Source organism: Gopherus flavomarginatus, chromosome 10 (assembly GCF_025201925.1).
Source record: "Gopherus flavomarginatus isolate rGopFla2 chromosome 10, rGopFla2.mat.asm, whole genome shotgun sequence".
NCBI lineage: Eukaryota > Metazoa > Chordata > Testudines > Testudinidae > Gopherus > Gopherus flavomarginatus.
Window position 1 is genome coordinate 23,493,187 of NC_066626.1, and position 19,757 is coordinate 23,512,943.

At 42.4% G+C, this 19,757-nt stretch overlaps 1 protein-coding gene across 2 annotated transcripts in view; it reads right to left on the reverse strand.

Moving 5' to 3' along the window:
• The window catches only part of AOX1 (aldehyde oxidase 1), a 198,677-nt gene that overhangs the window by 133,775 nt on the left and 45,145 nt on the right, over window positions 1–19,757 (reverse strand). For both annotated transcript variants that reach the window (XM_050916607.1, XM_050916608.1), the window contains 9 exons: window positions 19,296–19,418; window positions 17,976–18,072; window positions 16,918–17,042; window positions 15,706–15,839; window positions 14,854–14,941; window positions 10,720–10,806; window positions 5,217–5,408; window positions 4,461–4,688; window positions 1,123–1,218 (listed from right to left, as the gene is read on the reverse strand). In XM_050916607.1, coding sequence (XP_050772564.1) covers window positions 1,123–1,218; window positions 4,461–4,688; window positions 5,217–5,408; window positions 10,720–10,806; window positions 14,854–14,941; window positions 15,706–15,839; window positions 16,918–17,042; window positions 17,976–18,072; window positions 19,296–19,418 — 1,170 coding nt within the window. The remainder of the gene's footprint in view (window positions 1–1,122; window positions 1,219–4,460; window positions 4,689–5,216; window positions 5,409–10,719; window positions 10,807–14,853; window positions 14,942–15,705; window positions 15,840–16,917; window positions 17,043–17,975; window positions 18,073–19,295; window positions 19,419–19,757) is intronic.

Consider the following 19,757-nt stretch of genomic DNA (forward strand, 5'->3'; position numbering starts at 1 on the left):
GCTTGCAGCGCTGGGAGCTGCGTTCCCAGCGCTGGGGCACTGTTTACACTGGCACTTTACAGTGCTGTATCTTGCAGCGCTCGGGGGGAGTTTTTTTCACACCCCTGAGTGAGAAAGTTGCAGCACTGTAAAGAGCCAGTGTAGCCAAGGCCAAACACTCCTACAGTGGAGCACCTATAGGAACACTACTCGAAGAAGATCTGAGGGTGGTTTGCCTACGCAGCTCTATATGGCTACGGTACAGGGCAAAAGGCTGCATGGGTCACATGCGCAGTCGGAAGGAATGCTGCTACCTAAAATTTCTGATCTGAGGAACATAGGGTGCATACGCACCTAGAGTGGAGAACCCATAGGGACAATATTCAAAGACCAACAAGTTATATGAATAATTTTTCTGCTGCCAAAGTCATCTTTCTGCTACCCAATGTGACTTCAATCCTTTAGCCAACATTCAAGCAGCAGCACAGGGTTGAAAAGACTCAGAGATGTGGTGCGCAAGTCTCTCATACAAAAATAAATAAAGCACGCTGTATGCATTTATTACCATTTGTTATGTACACCATCAACAAAGAGTTAATTTATTAACTTATGCACTGTGCCTGCTGTAATTTTCAGATGTTCAATTGTATTAACTTTTTTATTTTATGAACGCCTCAATCCCCAATTATTTAACAAAATATGAGTTCTGCTGCATTCCCTTTGTCTGTTTTGTCCATATAGTCGACACGCTCCTGGTGACAATGACTACAGGTTTGTACAATGCCAAACAAAAAGGAGCCCAGCACTGACCACAGCCTCCAGGCACTACTGTAATACAATAATAATAGTAATAATAAGGTGTTTCCTGTAAGCTATGTGCCTTCTCTGCCTGCACCCACTGTGGCCCTTAACAAAGCTGGCTATGGGAACAGCTCACATATACAGGGCCAGTTTGCCTGCCAGAACAAGGGACTTTTCTCTGCTGCCATAACTCTGTTGATGTCAATAGAGTTATGCCAGAGAAGAACTGGTCTCTATCTGTCTTCACAGTCTTGTTATGGCTTTTCTAATAACTAAACATCTGATAAGTAGTGTTTGTCCAAAGTACATATTTAGCACATGGCTAATATTTGATTTTGGTACCTGGATCATTTTGGTGTGGATGCCTTGTCCCATTTCAATTCCACCATGAGTTAGAAGCACAGAACCATCCATATATATATGAACCAGAGCAGCAGCCTAAAGAGAAAGAGCAGAAATGGACTCCTGAGTGCTGTTACTGCCCTATGATTTAATGGAAAGAGGGTCGGCATTTAACATGGGGCAATGCATCAAAAGCAGAAGGGACAGCGACTTGAAGTGCATTGTGATTTTCGATGCTATAACCTTATCCACTGAGACAGAATCAAAGGCCACATTTGGAATTCCAGCATCAGCTCTGTCTCTACATTAAACTTCAAATGAGGACATATCAGTTTATGGAGGTTTGTTTCTCATGATGTTAGGAACACAAGGAAAGAAGCTGAACTACATGGAATCATAGAACTGGAAGGGACCTCGAGAGGTCATCTAGTCCAGCCCCCTGCACGTGTGGCAGGGCCAAGTATTACGTAGACCATCCCTGACAAGTGTTTGTCTAACCTGCTCTTAAAAATCTCCAATGATGGAGATTCCACAACCTCCCTAGACAATTTATTCCAGTGCTTAACCACCCTGACAGTTAGGAAGTTATTCCTAATGTCCGACCTAAGCCTCCCTTGCTGCAATTTAAGCCCATTGCTTCTTGTCCTATCCTCAGAGGTTAAGAAAAACAATTTGTCTTCCTTCTCCTTGTAACAACCTTTTATGTACTTGAAAACTGTTATCGTGTTCCCTCTGTCTTCTCTTTTCCAGACCAAACAAATCCATTTTTTTCAATCTTCCCTCATAAGTCATGTTTTTAGACCTTTAATCATTTTTGTTGCTCTTCTCTCTCCAATTTGTCCACATCCTTCCTGAAATGTGGCCCCCAGAACTGGACACAATACTCCAGTTGAGGCCTAATCAGCGCTGAGTAGAGCAGAAGAATTACTTTTTGTGTTTTGCTTACAACACTCCTGCTAATACATCCCAGATGACGTTCGCTTTTTTTGCAAGCGTGTTACCACTGTTGACTCATATTTAGCTTGTGGTCCACTATGACCCCCAGATTTCTTTCTGTAGGACTCCCCTAGGCAATCATTTCCCATTTTGCATGTGTGCAACTGATTGTTCCTTCCTAAGTGGAGTACTTTGCATTTGTTCTTATTGAATTTCATCCTATTTACTTCAGACCATTCCTCCAGTTTGTGCAGATCATTTTGAATTATAATCCTATCCTCCAAAGCACTTGCAACCCCTTTCAGCTACATAGTCTAGTCATTTCTAAAAATGGCTAGAGGAATCACATTTTTGCATGCCAATTGTGTTTTAATAAGGCAACCCCTATCTGGCACGCCCTTCTGTAGCAGGCTGCCACATGTCAAGTGTACCTTCCTCAGTTTCCCCTCAGACCAGCCATAAAAAGAACAGTCTCTCTCACTGCCAAATTCAAAGTCCCACCTCTAGGTATCATTTATTCACATACATGTAAGATTCCTCATGGTAAAACTGTTCTCTTAATTCCCACAGTAAAACATATCAAGGTACAGCGATTTTCCATTCCCCTCTCCAGGAACATCACTTCCAGGTCATCCACACCTGAGTCCACCAGCACTTGGTTCTCAGTTCCTTTCTGTCCTTGTTCCAGAGCCCCACACTCCCAGCCATCCACCTGAGCATGACCAGTCTCATGATTCTTCTACCCAACACACAGTACAATAATTCAGCCCTTTTCTGCCTCCCAGCACTGGTTCTACGGCACAGGAAGGTCAGCAAGCCAACTCTTCTGCTGGTCTCCTAGCTTTTAGCCCTTTTCAGTCACCTAGGACTGTCCCCTCTGCTAGTCTCCTAGCCAATTCCAACCTACTTCCAGGCAGGGACTGGAAACCTCTCTGTTCTCCGCAGTGTCCTTGTCTCTCCCAGACAGCTTCCACCTACTGCTTTTATTGCTCCGCTTTCTCAGACATTTCTCTGAATCTGACTCACCAGATCTCCAACTCACATGGTCTTCTACCCTCTAGGGCTCAGGTGCTCTCTGAAGCCTAAATGGGTATCAACTGACTGGCCTCTTAAAGGGCCAGTGTCACCTAGTGACAGATGTTTATATAAAAACATTGCTGCAAGTTATATTTTCTCTCTTGTTGATGTTTTCAAGCCTCTGGACTTTTTGGGGAGCCATGAATTGGATAAACTGACAGTAATGGTCAGAGCCAGTTGAGTCCTGAATGGTTTCCTTCCAATCCCCACAATTCAGCCATAAGCTGCATCACAGTCTGCAATAGACCCTGTGAGTAAAATGTTGAGGAGAGACTGCAAATTGAGTGGCACATTCTGTCACCTTGAGGACTGATTTATTTTTCAATGTATAAAAGGTGTTTATCGAACAAGCACTGAACACATCCCCAACATTAAACATATCACACAAGTCATCAATATGAATTAAAAATTCTCCTCCAACTCTCTCTTCTTAATGCTTAACCCCCACCCCGACCTGCAAATGATAAGTCTGAAAAAGCAGCTTTCCCTACTGCCCAAAGTTCAACAGTCTTGGGTTCGGGGGGAGCAAATGCTAGAGGTGAGAACCCTTTGAAGATGACATCCTGCCTTCAATATCCAAAAGCTTAAACTGAGACACTGTTAGTAAGAGGCCTTCATCTATTTTTACCCTATGTAGTATTCTACAGGGACGATAGCTATGGCTTAAACTACATGGGCTTTATAGATCAAAATTAACACTGTTGACTGCACCTGGAAGTGACTCAGAAGCCAATGCAGTCTATAGATAACAGGTGTTAGGATCTGAACAAGTGTTCCTCTGGGATTAAAATTATGTGGCAGAAAAATTTGCTCAGGCCTAAACTTTGGTCAAGTTAATCATGTGGGTGACCAGAGGGCAGAAAAGAAAGGGAGGGAGGGGTTATTGGAGACAGGGTAAAAGAAAAATACAAAAGCAGAACTAGTTGTAATCACCAGGCCTGTGAAATATAACTGCCCATTGCTAGTGTTAGAAGAAGCTTGTAACCGCAAAGGGTGGTGCTGTCTTCCTTTTATGGAAAGTGTATTCCAATTATGGCAAAAATGTTAACAAGGAAGTAAGTGTTGCTAATTTTGGTTTTACGCTATATAAGCTGTATAAACCTGTTTTCAGGGGGACTGTCAGTTCACTGGTTCCCACCTTGCATGCTTGTAATAAAAGGGGCCTCAGGCTGTTCTGATCCAAACACAATGCATGGTGGTTTTTCTACAACAATCTCAATATATTTTTTGTTATCTAAACTAGGTAAAACCTAGCCTTCCAAGGGTAAAAGGCTTAGCCCATTGTGTTTGTCAGCATTTTTAAAGCAGCTTTAAAGCCAACTGACCTGACTTAGAAAACGTGTGCATAAGCCAAATGGAAACTTCATGGGAATAATGGCAATCCCCTTCTTCTTCCAGTAATTTTGCTTGTTAAATTCTTCCACAGCTGTTTTCCTGCTGTAGTATTCAGACTTCTCCATACATTCATTCCAACACTTTACCATGTTCTCTGGATCAAGCTCTTGAGTGTAGCACATTTGTTCAGTTTCTTTGTACATGTTTATCTCCCTAACCTGAAACAGCAGAATTAAACCAGATCGTACCATCTTCATAAAAGCAGACTACTGCTTTTGGGATTAGTGGTCAAATAGTAAGCAAAATGCATTCTTGAGTGTTTTTATGATTAATCATGACAAATTGGGTAAAGTATGACAGTGGGGCCATATTATTCATTTTTTAAAGCAGTCAAATTTTGAATGGGAAATACTTTAAAATTTTAGCACAATTTCATCCAGAAATTCATACCCCTAGTTTTTTGTTTTGTTACTCTCATCTTTAAAATATTTTAGTCATTCAATCCAGAAACAGACAAAATACCATCCTACTCAGGTGACCAGTCACAAAAACAAGAGTAACTAATAACAACAAATGCTTTGTAGTCCACTCAGGACTTGAAAACGATTAGTTCTAGCTAGTCAGCCAACCCAGGAGTTTTCAAATAGTTTACTGTGTGGGCCACACTTTAACACAGGTTGTACAGTACAAAAGAGTAAAGAAAAACAAACTGTTTAATTTCAAAGCTAATAATCCTCTTTCCTTACTTTTTCTGGTGATAAACCACTTTTGGCTGCAATAGCTGTTATCCAGGATTCTGTAATCAGTCCTGACTGGGGGAAACCAAATCCTCGGAATGCTGTGTTTGATGGCAAGTTCGTCTTGCAGGCACGACTGCAGCACCGCAAGTTGGGAATCTTGTAAGCATTATCCATTTTTAGTAAGACTATCTCTGTTACCTTGAGTATGAGAACAGGCACAGCTAAATATCAGAACAGCTCTTCCTTTAAAATTACATTCACAATTAAACAAGTAAATATTCCTCCTATTAGAGAAAGGACTTGGACTTGAGACAATTTGGACAATAGAAGAGAATTTTAAGCTTTTTTAAAAAAATGTTTCTATAAATCCCATGTAACAAGAATATTCTACACTCATTACATCTACATTTCCCACAAAGAATGATCCTGCATTTCAATAGTTCTGTTAGCAAATGAAAGGAATGTAGTAGAACAATAGCAGTTGATATATGATTAGTGAGCTACAATAGTCTCTCCATAGTGTAGCAGATTGCGGGCACTATCATGAGGGGTCCCACTGTCAAGGTATGATTCCCCACTCTGAACCTTAGCATCCAAAAGATGGGGTACCTGCATGAACCCCTCTAAGCTTAATTACTAGCTTAGAAATGGTAGAGCTGCCACCACCCAAAAATATAGTGTTTTGGGACACTTTCTGGCCCCCAAAACCTTCCCTGGGACCCCAAGATCCAAAACCCCTTGGGTCTCACAACAAAGGGAAATAAACCATTCCCCCCTCCTTTCTTCCTCCCAGATCCCCCCCTCCCTGGGTAACACTGGAAGATCACCGTGATTCAACTCCTTGAATCTTAAAACAGAGAGGAAATTCACCTTCCCCCCCTTCTCTCCCCCTCCCAGACTCTTCCTGAGAGAGAGAGACAATGATCCTAACACAGAGAGAAAGCAGGCTTTTCCTCCCTCCTTCTCTCCTTTCTCCCACCAATTCCCTGGTGAGTCCAGACCCCATCCCCTGGGGTCTCACACAAGAATAAAAGAACAATCAGGTTCTTAAAAAGAAAAGCTTTTAATAAAAGAAAGAAAAAAAAGTAAAAATTATCTCTGTAAAATCAAGATGGAAAATATTACAGGGTCTTTCAGCTTATAGACACCAGAGAGAATCCTCCCCCCAGCACAAATACAAGTTGCAGCAAACAGAGATACAATGCTTCCAGCAAAATTCACATTTGCAAATAAAGAAAACAAACATAAGCCTAATCTGCCTTATCTACTAGTACTTACTATTCTGAACATATAAGAGACTGTATCAGAGAGATTGGAGAGAAACCTGGTTGCACGTCTGGTCCCTCTGAGCCCCCAGAGTGAACAACAATCAAACACTAACAGCACACACAAAGACTTCCCTCCATCAAGATTTGAAAGTATCCTGTCCCCTGATTAGTCCTCTGGTCAGGTGATAGCCAGGCTCACTGAGCTTGTTAACCCTTTACAGGCAAAAGAGACATGAAGTACTCCTGTTCTATTAACTCTTAACTATCTGTTTATGACACCCATGCTTTCCCCTCTTGTGAGGGTTCAGGGCATCATTTCTCACCCTGGAACTGGGTTATCAACTGTCCCACTAGTGTCCCAGAAAGGGGAGTGAAGAGGGAGGGACCCAAGACTGCCCTCTACTCTGGGTCCCAGCCCATGGGCCCTAGGGATAGCGGTAAACCACTTGAACTAGCGATTCCTTCCGCTGGGCTACTTCCCTCTCTGGCCCTTCAGCTTGGGAGGCTTCCTGCCCTCTCTCCGATTGGGCCAAGTTTCTCCCAACCCCTTGTGTCTGTACAGTCCCTCTGCTCTGCACAAGCTGGGTTTCCCTTTACCTATGGTCTTGGACTTTTGGCCAGTGACAGCACTTCTCCAAACTGCTCTCCTCCAAATTTCTCTTCGCTCCAACACCAAACCACTCTGCTTCAACTCCTTCAAACTGCTCTCCGCTCCAACACCAAACCACTCTGCTTCAACTCCTTCAAACTGCTCTCCGCTCCAACACCAAACCACTCTGCTTCAACTCCTTCAAACTGCTCTCCGCTCCAACACCAAACCACTGTGCTTCAACTCCTCCAAACTGCTCTCCGCTCCAACACCAAACCACTTTGCTTCAACTCCTCCAAACTGCTCTCCGCTCCAACACCAAACCACTTTCCTTCAACTCCTCCAAACTGCTCTCCGCTCCAACACCAAACCACTTTCCTTCAACTCCTCCAAACTGCTCTCCGCTCCAACACCAAACCACTCTACTTCAACTCCTCCAAACTGCTGTCCACTCTAACACCAAATCACTCTGCTTCAACTCCTATAAACTGCTCTCCACTCCAACACCAAACAACTTTGCTTCAACTCCTCCGAACTGCTCTCCGCTCCAACACCAAACCACTCTGCTTCAACTCCTTCAAACTGCTCTCCGCTCCAACACCAAACCACTCTGCTTCAACTCCTTCAAACTGCTCTCCTCCAATCTGCTCTCCGCTCCAACACCAAACCACTTTCCTTCAACTCCTCCAAACTGCTCTCTGCTCCAACACCAAACCACTCTACTTCAACTCCTCCAAACTGCTCTCCTCCAATTTGCTCTCCACTCTAACACCAAACCACATTGCTTCTACTCCTCCAAACTGCTCTCTGCTCCAACACCAAACCACTCTGCTTCAACTCCTTCAAACTGCTCTCCTCCAAACTGCTCTCCGCTCCAACACCAAATCACTCTGCTTCAACTCCTCCAAACTGCTCTCCACTCCAACACCAAACAACTTTGCTTCAACTCCTCCAAACTGCTCTCCGCTCCAACACCAAACCACTGTGCTTCAACTCCTATAAAATGCTCTCCGCTCCAACACCAAACCACTCTGCTTCAACTCCTTCAAACTGCTCTCCGCTCCAACACCAAACCACTGTGCTTCAACTCCTATAAAATGCTCTCCGCTCCAACACCAAACCACTCTGCTTCAACTCCTTCAAACTGCTCTCCTCCAATCTGCTCTCCGCTCCAACACCAAACCACTTTCCTTCAACTCCTCCAACTGCTCTCTGCTCCAACACCAAACCACTCTACTTCAACTCCTCCAAACTGCTCTCCTCCAATTTGCTCTCCACTCTAACACCAAACCACCTTGCTTCTACTCCTCCAAACTGCTCTCTGCTCCAACACCAAACCACTCTGCTTCAACTCATTCAAACTGCTCTCCTCCAAACTGCTCTCCGCTCCAACACCAAATCACTCTGCTTCAACTCCTCCAAACTGCTCTCCTCCAAACTGCTCTCCATTCCAACACCAAACCACTTTGCTTCAACTCCTCCAAACTGCTGTCCACTCCAACACCAAACCACTTTGCTTCAACTCCTCCAAACTGCTGTCCACTCCAACACCAAACCACTGTGCTTCAACTCCTCCAAACTGCTCTCCGCTCCAACACCAAACCACTTTCCTTCAACTCCTCCAAACTGCTCTCCGCTCCAACACCAAACCACTTTCCTTCTACTCCTCCAAACTGCTCTCCGCTCCAACACCAAACCACTCTGCTTCAATTCCTTCTAACTGCTCTCCTCCAAACTGCTCTCCACTCCAACACCAAACCAGTCTGCTTCAACTCCTCCAAACTGCTCTCCGCTCCAACACCAAACCACTCTACTTCAACTCCTCCAAACTGCTGTCCACTCTAATACCAAATCACTCTGCTTCAATTCCTCCAAACTGCTCTCCTCCAATTTGCTCTCCACTTTAACACCAAACCACTTTGCTTCAACTCCTCCAAACTGCTCTCCGCTCCAACACCAAACCACTCTGCTTCAACTCCTTCTAACTGCTCTCCTCCAAACTGCTCTCCACTCCAACACCAAACCAGTCTGCTTCAACTCCTCCAAACTGCTCTCCGCTCCAACACCAAACCAGTCTGCTTGAACTCCTCCAAACTGCTCTCCGCTCCAACACCAAACCACACTGCTTCAACTCCTCCAACTGTCTGATTGAAGAAGGGGTTTTTTATCAGGTGACTGGCTTCAGGTGCTCTAATTGACTTAATTGATTTCAGGTGCTCTAATTAATCTGTAGCAGCCTCTCTTCCCTCTACAGGGAATAAGGCTCTGATCATGCTGGGGCCCACACGTCTCCCATCTATCACTCTCCTGCTGCTCACTGGCTGTGCTGTATCACAATAGTTAAGGCTGCAAATGAAATTCCATTATAAGACTGATTTTGGCCTAAGTTTAAAAATTTACAAAAATTCATATCAATTTAAAAAACTGTAGTTTAGATCTGAGCCTGAAGGAAAAATTTTCTACATAATTTGAAATGAACTAGACAAAGGGATCTAAGGATGTTCAGAGTTAAGTTTTATTTCTCAAAGAAGCCACCACTACAAAAGTCTTCTAACTTTGGTTTTTGTTTTCATATTTGTTTATTTTTCTACAAATCTGAAAAAAACACACACAAGAGAGAGAAACCTTTGTTTACTGGACTGTCCTGGCTGCGTTCTAATACCCAGCACCAAAATGTAGTTGATTAAACTCTGCCTTTAAAAAATGATTAACTGTTTTAGTTGAATGCATAACTAGGGACTGCTGGTTCCTTTACATGAAGTGTAACCTTAGTTCTGCATTTCCTGGGTTTCTAAAGTGTAAGAGTTTGTTTTTAATACTAATAGTCTTGAAATATATTACTGCACTCCAATCACAGAGAAGATCCTGCAATCTTAACTTTCTATAATGAAACTATGCATGGAAATACTTATAATATGATGGTAAATTAAAACATTATTCACAGAATATAAGTAAGCCTAATGCTCCAGGGGCAAATTTTGGCTTTGGTTGTGCAAATAACTCCTACTGACATCAGCAGAAATGGTGCATATATATCGAATGGGACAATTTTTCTCTAAGAACTTAATTGTTGCTGGGTGTGGTGTTTATCTATCTATGTAGTCAGTGGTAACATGATATGAATTCAAACGTACAACTGTGGGAAGATTGGGAGAGGAGGGAGGTCTGAGTAGTATCTGTGTGAGGACTGCAGTTTGGAAAATGCAGAATTATCTTGCTGAGCGTCACTCGAAGACTGCTGGGAACCTCAGGTAGATTTTATTCTTTAATATTCTAAGACCCACGGAGATTTTCCCATTGTCAGAACCTTCCATATTCCCTGTGGCCATAAAATGATTGTGCAGACTGTGAGGCACTGGACATTTGTGAGGAATAGACTTTTAGCTACCACCATAACTTGAACCTAACTCTGAGTAATATTCCATTAAGGGAATGTGTGGGGAAATGCCAAAAGGGAACACTGAGCTAGGTCAGGAGAGGTGGTTTCTCTTTTGGGGGTCTTTTCCGACACACACTCAGAATCCCCACAACACAGGCTAACAGGACAATCTTACAAGAAGTGAGCAAGGGAACCTGGCCTTTCACAATGTTTCCAGCAAACAATTCATCCCATGTTATGACTAGAAAATCTGCCCCTTCATAAAATGCTTACCAGAATAGAGTCATCAGGAGTGCATCCTCCATTAATATAGTATTTAGCATCTGCAGCCACGATCCTACCATCATTCATGAAGCCAACCTAAAATGGATTAATATTGACTTCTTACACATGTTCAGTCCTTAAACTACTCTCTACTTGTTCCAACATACAGTACACAAAGTATAAATACAAACGTTACCATCATCTCTTTTTTTCTAACACCAAGGTTGAGTAGGGCTGATCTTACTCATTTTGTCAGTTTTTTGGTTTAAGAAAGTACATATACTGCCAGCCACCTCAAGTCTAGGCAGCCCTTTCCTATTCACTATCCACTGAGAGTACCTGGGTTGTACCACGAGAAAGCTGGAGACAGACATTGGGTTTGTGGCCTGGTCAGGTCCCTGCTCCCAGCACGAGGTTGGCCCTGTCTATGTTTCACTTGCCAGCAAAATCTGCTAGCAGGAATCCACTCACCCTTTGCAAGCCACAAGTACAAACAGGTTATACATTTTGCAACTAAATGTCAGTTACACAGTTCAGGCTATATTGTGCCACTCAATTTAAGCAAAACTCTGTTGAAACCATGGAAAAATGGGTTGTTAAGCTACAGACTTTCCAAACTCCCAGTTGTGAACTGCATCTGTCCAGTACATACCACAAGTTTCTTTTGTCTAGCAATGTGCATCTCAATGGAATGGGATGCTGCTGGAAAGTCTGTCTTCCTGTGCCTTCTCCTGGAGATGGCTGATTAGTATGCCGTGCCACCATCAGTAAATGTTAATTTTTAAAGGTAAATTCATGGAGGATAGGTCCATTAATGGCTATTAGCAAGGATAGGAAGGGATGGTGTCCATAGCCTCTCTTTACAAGAAGCTGGGAATGGGCTACTGGAGATGGATCATTTGATGACTACATGTTCTGTTCATTCCCTCTGAAGCACCTGTCATTGACTACTGTTGGAAGACAGGATACTAGGCTAAACGGATCATTGGTCTGACCCAGTATGGCCATTCTTATATTCTCATGCAAATATATCAGAAGGATATGTACCAGGGAGGGAGAGGAGTTATTTAAGTTAAGTGCCAATGTGGTCACAAGGACAAATGGATAAAAACTGGCCATCAAGAAGTTTAGGTTTGCAATTAGATGAAGGCTCTCAACCATCAGCAGAGTGAAGTTCTGGAACAGTCCTCCTAGGGGAGCACTGGGAGTGAAAAATTCATTGGTTCTGTGGCCTGCAGGATGTCAGATCAGATGATCATGATGGTCTCCTCTGACCTTAAAGTCTATGAGTCTATGACCAGAGCATGGTGGGAAGGGGAGGTGAGAAAGGTACTATGGGGTCTACAAACCGCACATAAAACACAGGCAAGAAGGGATTAAGAACCTTTCCTACTTGCAGTCAGCAAAAACTACCCCATGCTGACTCAGCTGTGGGAAATGTCAGTTATGAAGAGACAAGCCCACAGCTGCTGTAGCTAATGAGGGGAAGCCCAGGTATAAAGAGGGAGGAACAGGATGAGACGTGGCAGATGAACTTGGGACTTGAAGAGGACAATAACTCTCTACCAGAGACATTCGCACCAGGCTGCCTCAGAGACACTTGTAACCCTCTGGAAGTACAAGGGAGGTAGACAGAGATGAAAGCCCTGGCAGCCAAAGATTTTCTGACTCTTATGTTTATAGATTCTGCCTTTTTTTTATTGATTTGATTTAAGTCAGTGTTGCCCAGGCTATCTTGTCCATCACTGCTGACAAGAGGGCAGGAACTTCTATAAAATTTTTACCGATAATCAGGTCAGAAAGAGGCCTTGGGTGAAGTAGAGGTTGTATTCAGTAGCTGGAGGACTGGGTTGTAACCAAAGGTGCTGTTTTTCCTGACTGATTCTGTGTTTATGTAAAAACCTAGTGGTTTCTCTGTTTGAACCTGTGCACAGCAAGGCCTCAAGCGTAAACCTGTGCAGAGAAACTTTGTTGGGCCAAGGACTCCTTATGCCTTCCAGTTTCCAGAGAGAAAGAAATAAAGGGAGAAATTATGGGAGGAAGAAGACATGCAAGAGTAAAAAGAAATGAAAGCAGAGATATAGGCGGGAGTGAAGAGGTAGATTTAAAGTTGGTTAGCGGACCTTACTTCTGAATTTCCTAATTAAGAGTCTCAAATGAAGGCTGAACTAATACAGCTATTTGCATTAATAGACCAACTAGTTAAAAACAACTTTAACTAGTTGTTAGGATAAGATTTTGTCACGGTGGTAATGGATTCCGTTACTTTCAGAAACTTCTGTGATATTTTCAGCTTCAGCCCTGTGCCCTGAGGTGGGATGGCTGGAGCTGTCAGCCAGCAGAAGCCTTGGAGCTCTGAGCCACTGCAGGTGATAAGGACCCTGGAGCTCTGAGCCACTGTGGGTGGTGGGGACCCTGGACCTTCGAGCTGCTGAGGTTTTTGTGAATTTTTGTTTATTGCTAAAAATAAACATGACAAAATCTTAACTTTAACTAGTGGTACTCACAAAATCCCATTCATAGACTCATAGACTTTAAGGTCAGAAGGGACCATTATGATCATCTAGTCTGACCTCCTGCACAATGCAGGCCACAGAATCTCACCCATCCACTCCTGTAACAAACCGCAAACCTATGTCTGAGTTACTGAAGTCTTCAAATCGTGGTTTGAAGACCTCAAGCTGCAGAGAATCCTCCAGCAAGTGACCCATGCCCCATGCTGCAGAGGAAGGCGAAAAAGCTCCAGGGCCTCTGCCAATCTGCCCTGGAGGAAAATTCCTTCCCAACCCCAAATATGGTGATCAGTTAAACCCTGAGCATGTGAGTAAGACTCACCAGCCAGCACCCAGGAAAGAATTCTCTGTAGTAACTCAGATCCCATCCCATCTAACATCCCATCACAGATCACTGGGCATACTTACCTGCTGATAATCAAAGACCAATTGCCAAATTAATTGCCAAAATTATGCTATCCCATCATACCATCCCTTCCATAAACTTATCAAGTTTAGTCTTAAAGCCAGATATGTCTTTTGCCCCCACTACTCCGCTTGGAAGGCTGTTCCAGAACTTCACTCCTCTAATGGTTAGAAACCTTCGTCTAATTTCAAGTCTAAACTTCCTAGTGTCCAGTTTATATCCATTTGTTCTTGTGTCCACATTGGTACTAAGCTTAAATAATTCCTCTCCCACCCTAATATTTATCCCTCTGATATATTTATAAAGAGCAATCATATCCTCCCTCAACCTTCTTCTGGTTAGGCTAAATAAGCCAAGCTCTTTGAGTCTCCTTTCATAAGATAGGTTTTCCATTTCTCGGATCTTCCTCGTAGCCCTTCTCTGTACCTGTTCCAGTTTGAATTCATTCTTCTTAAACATGGGAGACCAGAACTGCACACAGTATTCCAGATGAGGTCTCACCAGTGCCTTGTATAACGGTACTAACATCTCCTTATCTTTGTTGGAAATACCTCGCCTGATGCATCCTAAAACCGCATTAGCCTTTTTAACGGCCATATCACATTGGTGGCTCATAGTCATCCTGTGATCAACCAATACTCCGAGGTCCTTCTCCTCCTCTGTTACTTCCAATTGATGTTTCCCCAATTTATAACTAAAATTCTTGCTATTAATCCCTAAATGCATGACCTTGCATTTTTCACTATTAAATTTCATCCTGTTACTATTACTCCAGTTTACAAGGTCATCCAGATCTTCCTGTATGATATCCCGGTCCTTCTCTGTATTAGCAATACCTCACAGCTTTTTGCGTCATCCGTAAACTTTATTAGCACATTTCTACTTTTTGTGCCAAGGTCAGTAATAAAAAGATTAAATAAGATTGGTCCCAAAACTGATCCCTGAGAAACTCCACTAGTAACCTCCCTCCAGCCTGACAGTTCACCTTTCAGTACGACCCATTGTAGTCTCTCCTTTAACCAGTTCCTTATCCACTTTTCAATTTTCATACTGATCCCCATCTTTTCCAATTTAACTAATAATTCCCCATGTGGAACCGTATCAAATGCCTTACTGAAATTGAGGTAAATTTGATCCACTGCGTTTCCTTTCTCTAAAAAATCTTGTTACCTTCTCACATAAAGTGGACTGATGGTTTGGGCACAGCATTTTTCTTCCACTTACTTTATATTTGCCAATGAGAGGGTGTCGGCCCCCTGTGATTAACATATCATCCCCCCGGTCCAGGATAAAACGAACTGCACGACCAGTTCTAAATTAAAAACGTAAAAAAAGGGGGAAGGAGGGTTACGCTTCAGACAAAGTTACAAACACTACTAAAAGGATGGCTATTTCCCTGGGGCCCAAATCTAGCAGAGCACAAAGGATGCGTTTAAATTTAAGCATTGACTTAAATGTTTTAGTGAACAGGGATGGACTGAAGCACCTGCTTAATTTTAATGGGATTACTTGTGCATAAAGTATGCACTATTTATGTGCTTTGCTGGGTCCAGACCCATGACAGAATCTTTTTGAAAAACAATGAGTTAACTAAGTGCAACTTTCTTGTGTAGACACTTATTTTGGTTTTAAGAATGCTTTATATCAATTTAGCTCAAATCAGTAAGAAATCAACATAGGCTAAATCAATATAACACTCTTAAAACCAAAATCAGTGTCTGCACCAGAAAGTTGCATTGAGTTAACTAAATCAATTTTGAAACTGATGTAGCAAGGTCAGTACAATCCCTATATGTGGACAAGGTCTCAATCTGACAGGCGGGTAGCTCCCCTAAGCCGGTCAAGAGTTTTGAGAGCATTTCTGGCTGACATCAGTCTCAGCTCTGTTTAGATCACATCACCTTAGCCCAGTTTATAACCCTTCCAGAGTAGAGAGTCAAATAAAACTCACTGACAGTCAGGTGTTTGTGGCTTGTTAGCTAATATAGAGGGAGCAACTCTGGGAAGGGAAGGGACCTTGTGGGTAACTATTATTCCTCCCCTTTTCTCTCTTACAACAGGAAGCCACACACTTACTTGTTTGCTGCCACTGCAGCAACAGATGCCAACAGACCAGCTTTCCCTACTTTCCCACCAAAAGCTCCACCGATTCTTTTTACATGGCACATGATCTTATTGGCTGGAACTCCTAAACATGAGGCCACCATTTCCTGTAAAGTCAATATCCCCTTTTTATATCATTGCAATTTTTAAAGGGATCCTGTCAGCTCAAATCTGGCCCAAATTTAAGTTTTGCAAAAAAAGTTTATAGAAAAGACCAAGTTATGTCTCCATGATTTTCTTTCTAATTCCCATGGAAACATCTATTTTTCAACAAATAAATACCCCCAAACAACATTTGCACCCAAATACTGCAACATGGAGAACCTGAAAGTGAAACTGGCTATAGACAATTGCCCAAGCTGAGAGAAATGCAGGAAGTAAGCAAAATCCATAATAAGGACATTAGATTTTTTAAATGTTTGGTTTTAATAATCTAAGGTCCTATTAGTCACAGATGAAGAAATGTGATTGACAGTGTCCCTCATTTATGAAACACAGCCAAGAAAGAATGCAGATTTTTGTTATCAATGATATAAAAGTAACACACACAGAAAATGGGAGCTGAACAGTGGGCAAAATACACCTAATACAAAATCTTAGCATTTTGTTCAAAATGTATTCTGCTTTACAAGCCATATGTGTAGCTAAGAAGAGATAATCTGCTATACTAGGTTTTATTCCAGTCGTGAAGAAGAGCTCTGTGGAGCTTGACAGTTTGTCTCTTTCACCAGCAGAAGTCAGTCCAATAAAAGATATTACCTCACCAACCTTACCTCTCTCCTGTTAGGTTTTGTGAGTTTTCCCTTTATCTTTCTGGCAGTAGGCAGTTGTAACCCCCTCCCCAGCTAATGCATGTACAAAGCACTGAAGAAGATAGGAGTGGAGGGTGCTTAGCACTTCACAGGGAGAACTCTGTACCTTAAAGGATCGTGCCCTGGAGCATAGACTACTTTCAGAGGGGACTAAAGGGCTTTTACTCACTCCTCACCTTGGTGCCAGAGAGATCAGTGGGGCTGAGCTTGCATGCTACTGGTGTAGTGGAAAGCAATGGACATTGGATAACCCAACTGTGTAATTCATATGTTCCTACTGCATCATAAACTGTTTAAGATGGATTATCAAACCACACACAAAGAGCTATACTGTCAAGTTTTTAAAGAATTGCCTAAAAAGGCTCTCCATTACCTGGATAAGTGCTGGATGTTGGGTTGACACATACATGTCCATTTCTTTATCCTCTCCTTTTGGCACAACAAGCGCACACTGAGTCTCCATGTAAAAATGTTCCTGTCCCCCGATGTGGATCTCCCCTGTTCCAAAGATAAAGACTCAAGTATTGCTGATGGGCTGGGGGGTAACAAGGGGAGGAATGAGGAGGCTAGGCCATGTATGCAAATTACACAAAACGTAACATTCAACGTACTTGATCAACACATCTGCTGGTGTTACTATTGTTAAGGTGCAACCAGGCAAGAGAAACCAGCTGCAGTAGGTGCAACACCTAGCATAAAAATGTGAGCCAAACTCTCTGCTGGTGTAAACCAGCCCTGCCCCATTGATATCAACAGAACTGTGCCAGTTTACACTACCAGATAATCTGCCATACACACTGTCAATATCAAGCTAAGTGTCTTGAGTCTGGGATGTGGAAGGCTTGAGAGTGCTGACAGGATCTTGAGCCAGCTTGTGTTAATCAAATCAGATGTGGAATACAGTAATTTTTCTGCAGAACGGAAATGCTGTTCGTGGTTGTTCTGGTACTAGCATCAAACAAGCCATGTCTGATGCTGAGGAAGAAAGGGAGGAATTGGTGATTGAAAGGGAACAGACTAACAAGAGGGTAAAATCCACATTCTGCAGGACATATGTCAGCTGTTTTAGTCATCTGATTGGTTTTCTGGATCAATATTTCCATATTGCAGATTGTCACTTTTGTATCACAGTAAAACAGAGACAGGAAAGTCCATGGTAAATAATGGTAGGATTATATTTTTTCTCATAAATTAATCAGATAGTAATGCTGTACTGGTGTTGCCTAATAGGCACAATACATCATCAATTGCACTTAAAAGGGACATAGGAAGGAGCAATTTAGGTGCCAATCTTTGAAAGTCTGTCCCCATAAATTCTGATGAAGATTTGACAATTTCCATTTTGCCCAGATCCATTTGGTTAGTATCAGACTTCAAACTGGCAGAAACTCTCATCATCCCACCATCCACCCAAAACATTCTGCACTTTACCTTCAAGTATTTGATCTACAGTTTCAAATGCTTCATCAACATTTCCTTGTTCTAGTCTTCTTTGTGGCTCAAAGAATGAATTGTGCTTTATAGCCTCCTGCAGTGGTGGAAAACACACCCATGAGTTTGAGAATTTTAAATAGTCTCTTTGTTTCCACAGCATTTTATTACCAATATCATTGCCATGCACCTTACATAAAGATATGGGGAACTGGGTACCAGAGAGTTACCAGACTACCAAATTCCACCACAGGATTCCAGAAGTTTAGGATTTTATACATTGGACAAGAAAATGTTGCTGTGACTCAATCTCGAATTACTGATGACCTCTGCTTTCCTACAGAATGCTAGTGCAGAGGTATTTTATTAATTATACTATTTCCCAAAAGGCTGTTCGACAGCTGTCCAGTAGGACTCTCCCTAGGACAAAAAGGGAAGTCTGGTTTGTGGTGAGAGACAGAACAGCTTGTAAGTGACCAAGATGGAACAGAAAGAGACTGGACTACATGGTTAAGGTAGGAATAGTCAGCATGTGTTTTGCTTCACAATGCTTTTCTTCTCCTGATATGCAAGCCAGTCTCTATCACATCAGGAAAGCACACACTTCAGTCAAATTCCCCAACAGTCATGGCTACTCTAAACAAAGACAAGTTCTCAACTGCCACATAACAAAACAAGTCTCTAATACACAAGTTGCTAGGAAGAATGTCTGTCTAGACAGTGTGGTCTGAACTAGGCACTAAAGCATAAGTCAAAATCCGCCCTGTACTTCAACCCCCTGAAATCTGTGAGAGGCTACTAATATTTTATTTATTTAAGCAGTGAAATGGGGGAGAACAGGCCCCATTTAATTTTAACCTGCCCCTATTTATAGGCAGAGTTCCCAGATCAGGAATTCTGAATTGTTGTCATTCACTGGGTAATTCCAAGAACAGCTTTCCTGGAGCTGATGGTATGGCCTGAAGAGAGAGCAAGAACACATGGTAATCCCAGAAAGGAACAGGCAGGGGAATCCTTGGATGTGAAAGATCCCTGTTTGTTACTATATGAGGAAGTGAGGATCTTCCTTAAGAACTAACTAACCAACCAAGTGCAAGCGGAAACTTGGCCAAATTCTGCTCTTTTTACACTGACATCATTAGGGATGTACTAGTATAAGTGACAGCAAAAATTTGGCCCTTAGTCCTTAAAAAGAGAATCCAATTAGTCACACTTCACTTGTTATGAAAAAAAAGTAAATAGCAAGTGAAGAGTAAACAGCTGCTTTCCCTGCCCAAGATAAGTCAGTGAAAAAGCAAGAAGGATGAGGCTAATTATTACCTCAACAGTCAGGATCACCGGCTCCAGATCTTCATACTCTATCTTCACTTTTGCAGCTGCTTGTTTGGCATGAACATCTGAATCCGCAACCACACCACAGACAATCTGACCCACGCAAATTACCTGCAAAGTACAGTGGATATACTTCCTGTATTCAAATGATCCCCAGGTGTGCTTACTGAAATTCTGGACTCAAATAAATAGTGTTCACATTTCCCCTTCTAATTTTTGTTTTGGTTTAACCTTTTTTATTTGCTATAAACCTTCCCCTAAACCAATACACTAGTTGAAGTATCAATGTTACTTGGGAATCAAGCACAGCATTTTCAAAAGTCCCTAAGTGACTTAGGTTCCTCAGTCCTATGGACTTCCCATGAAACACAGGTTCCCAAGTGCCTGAGTCACTTCTAAAAATGAGACTTGGGAGCCTATGTGACCCAGAAGATTTAAAATTGTATTAAG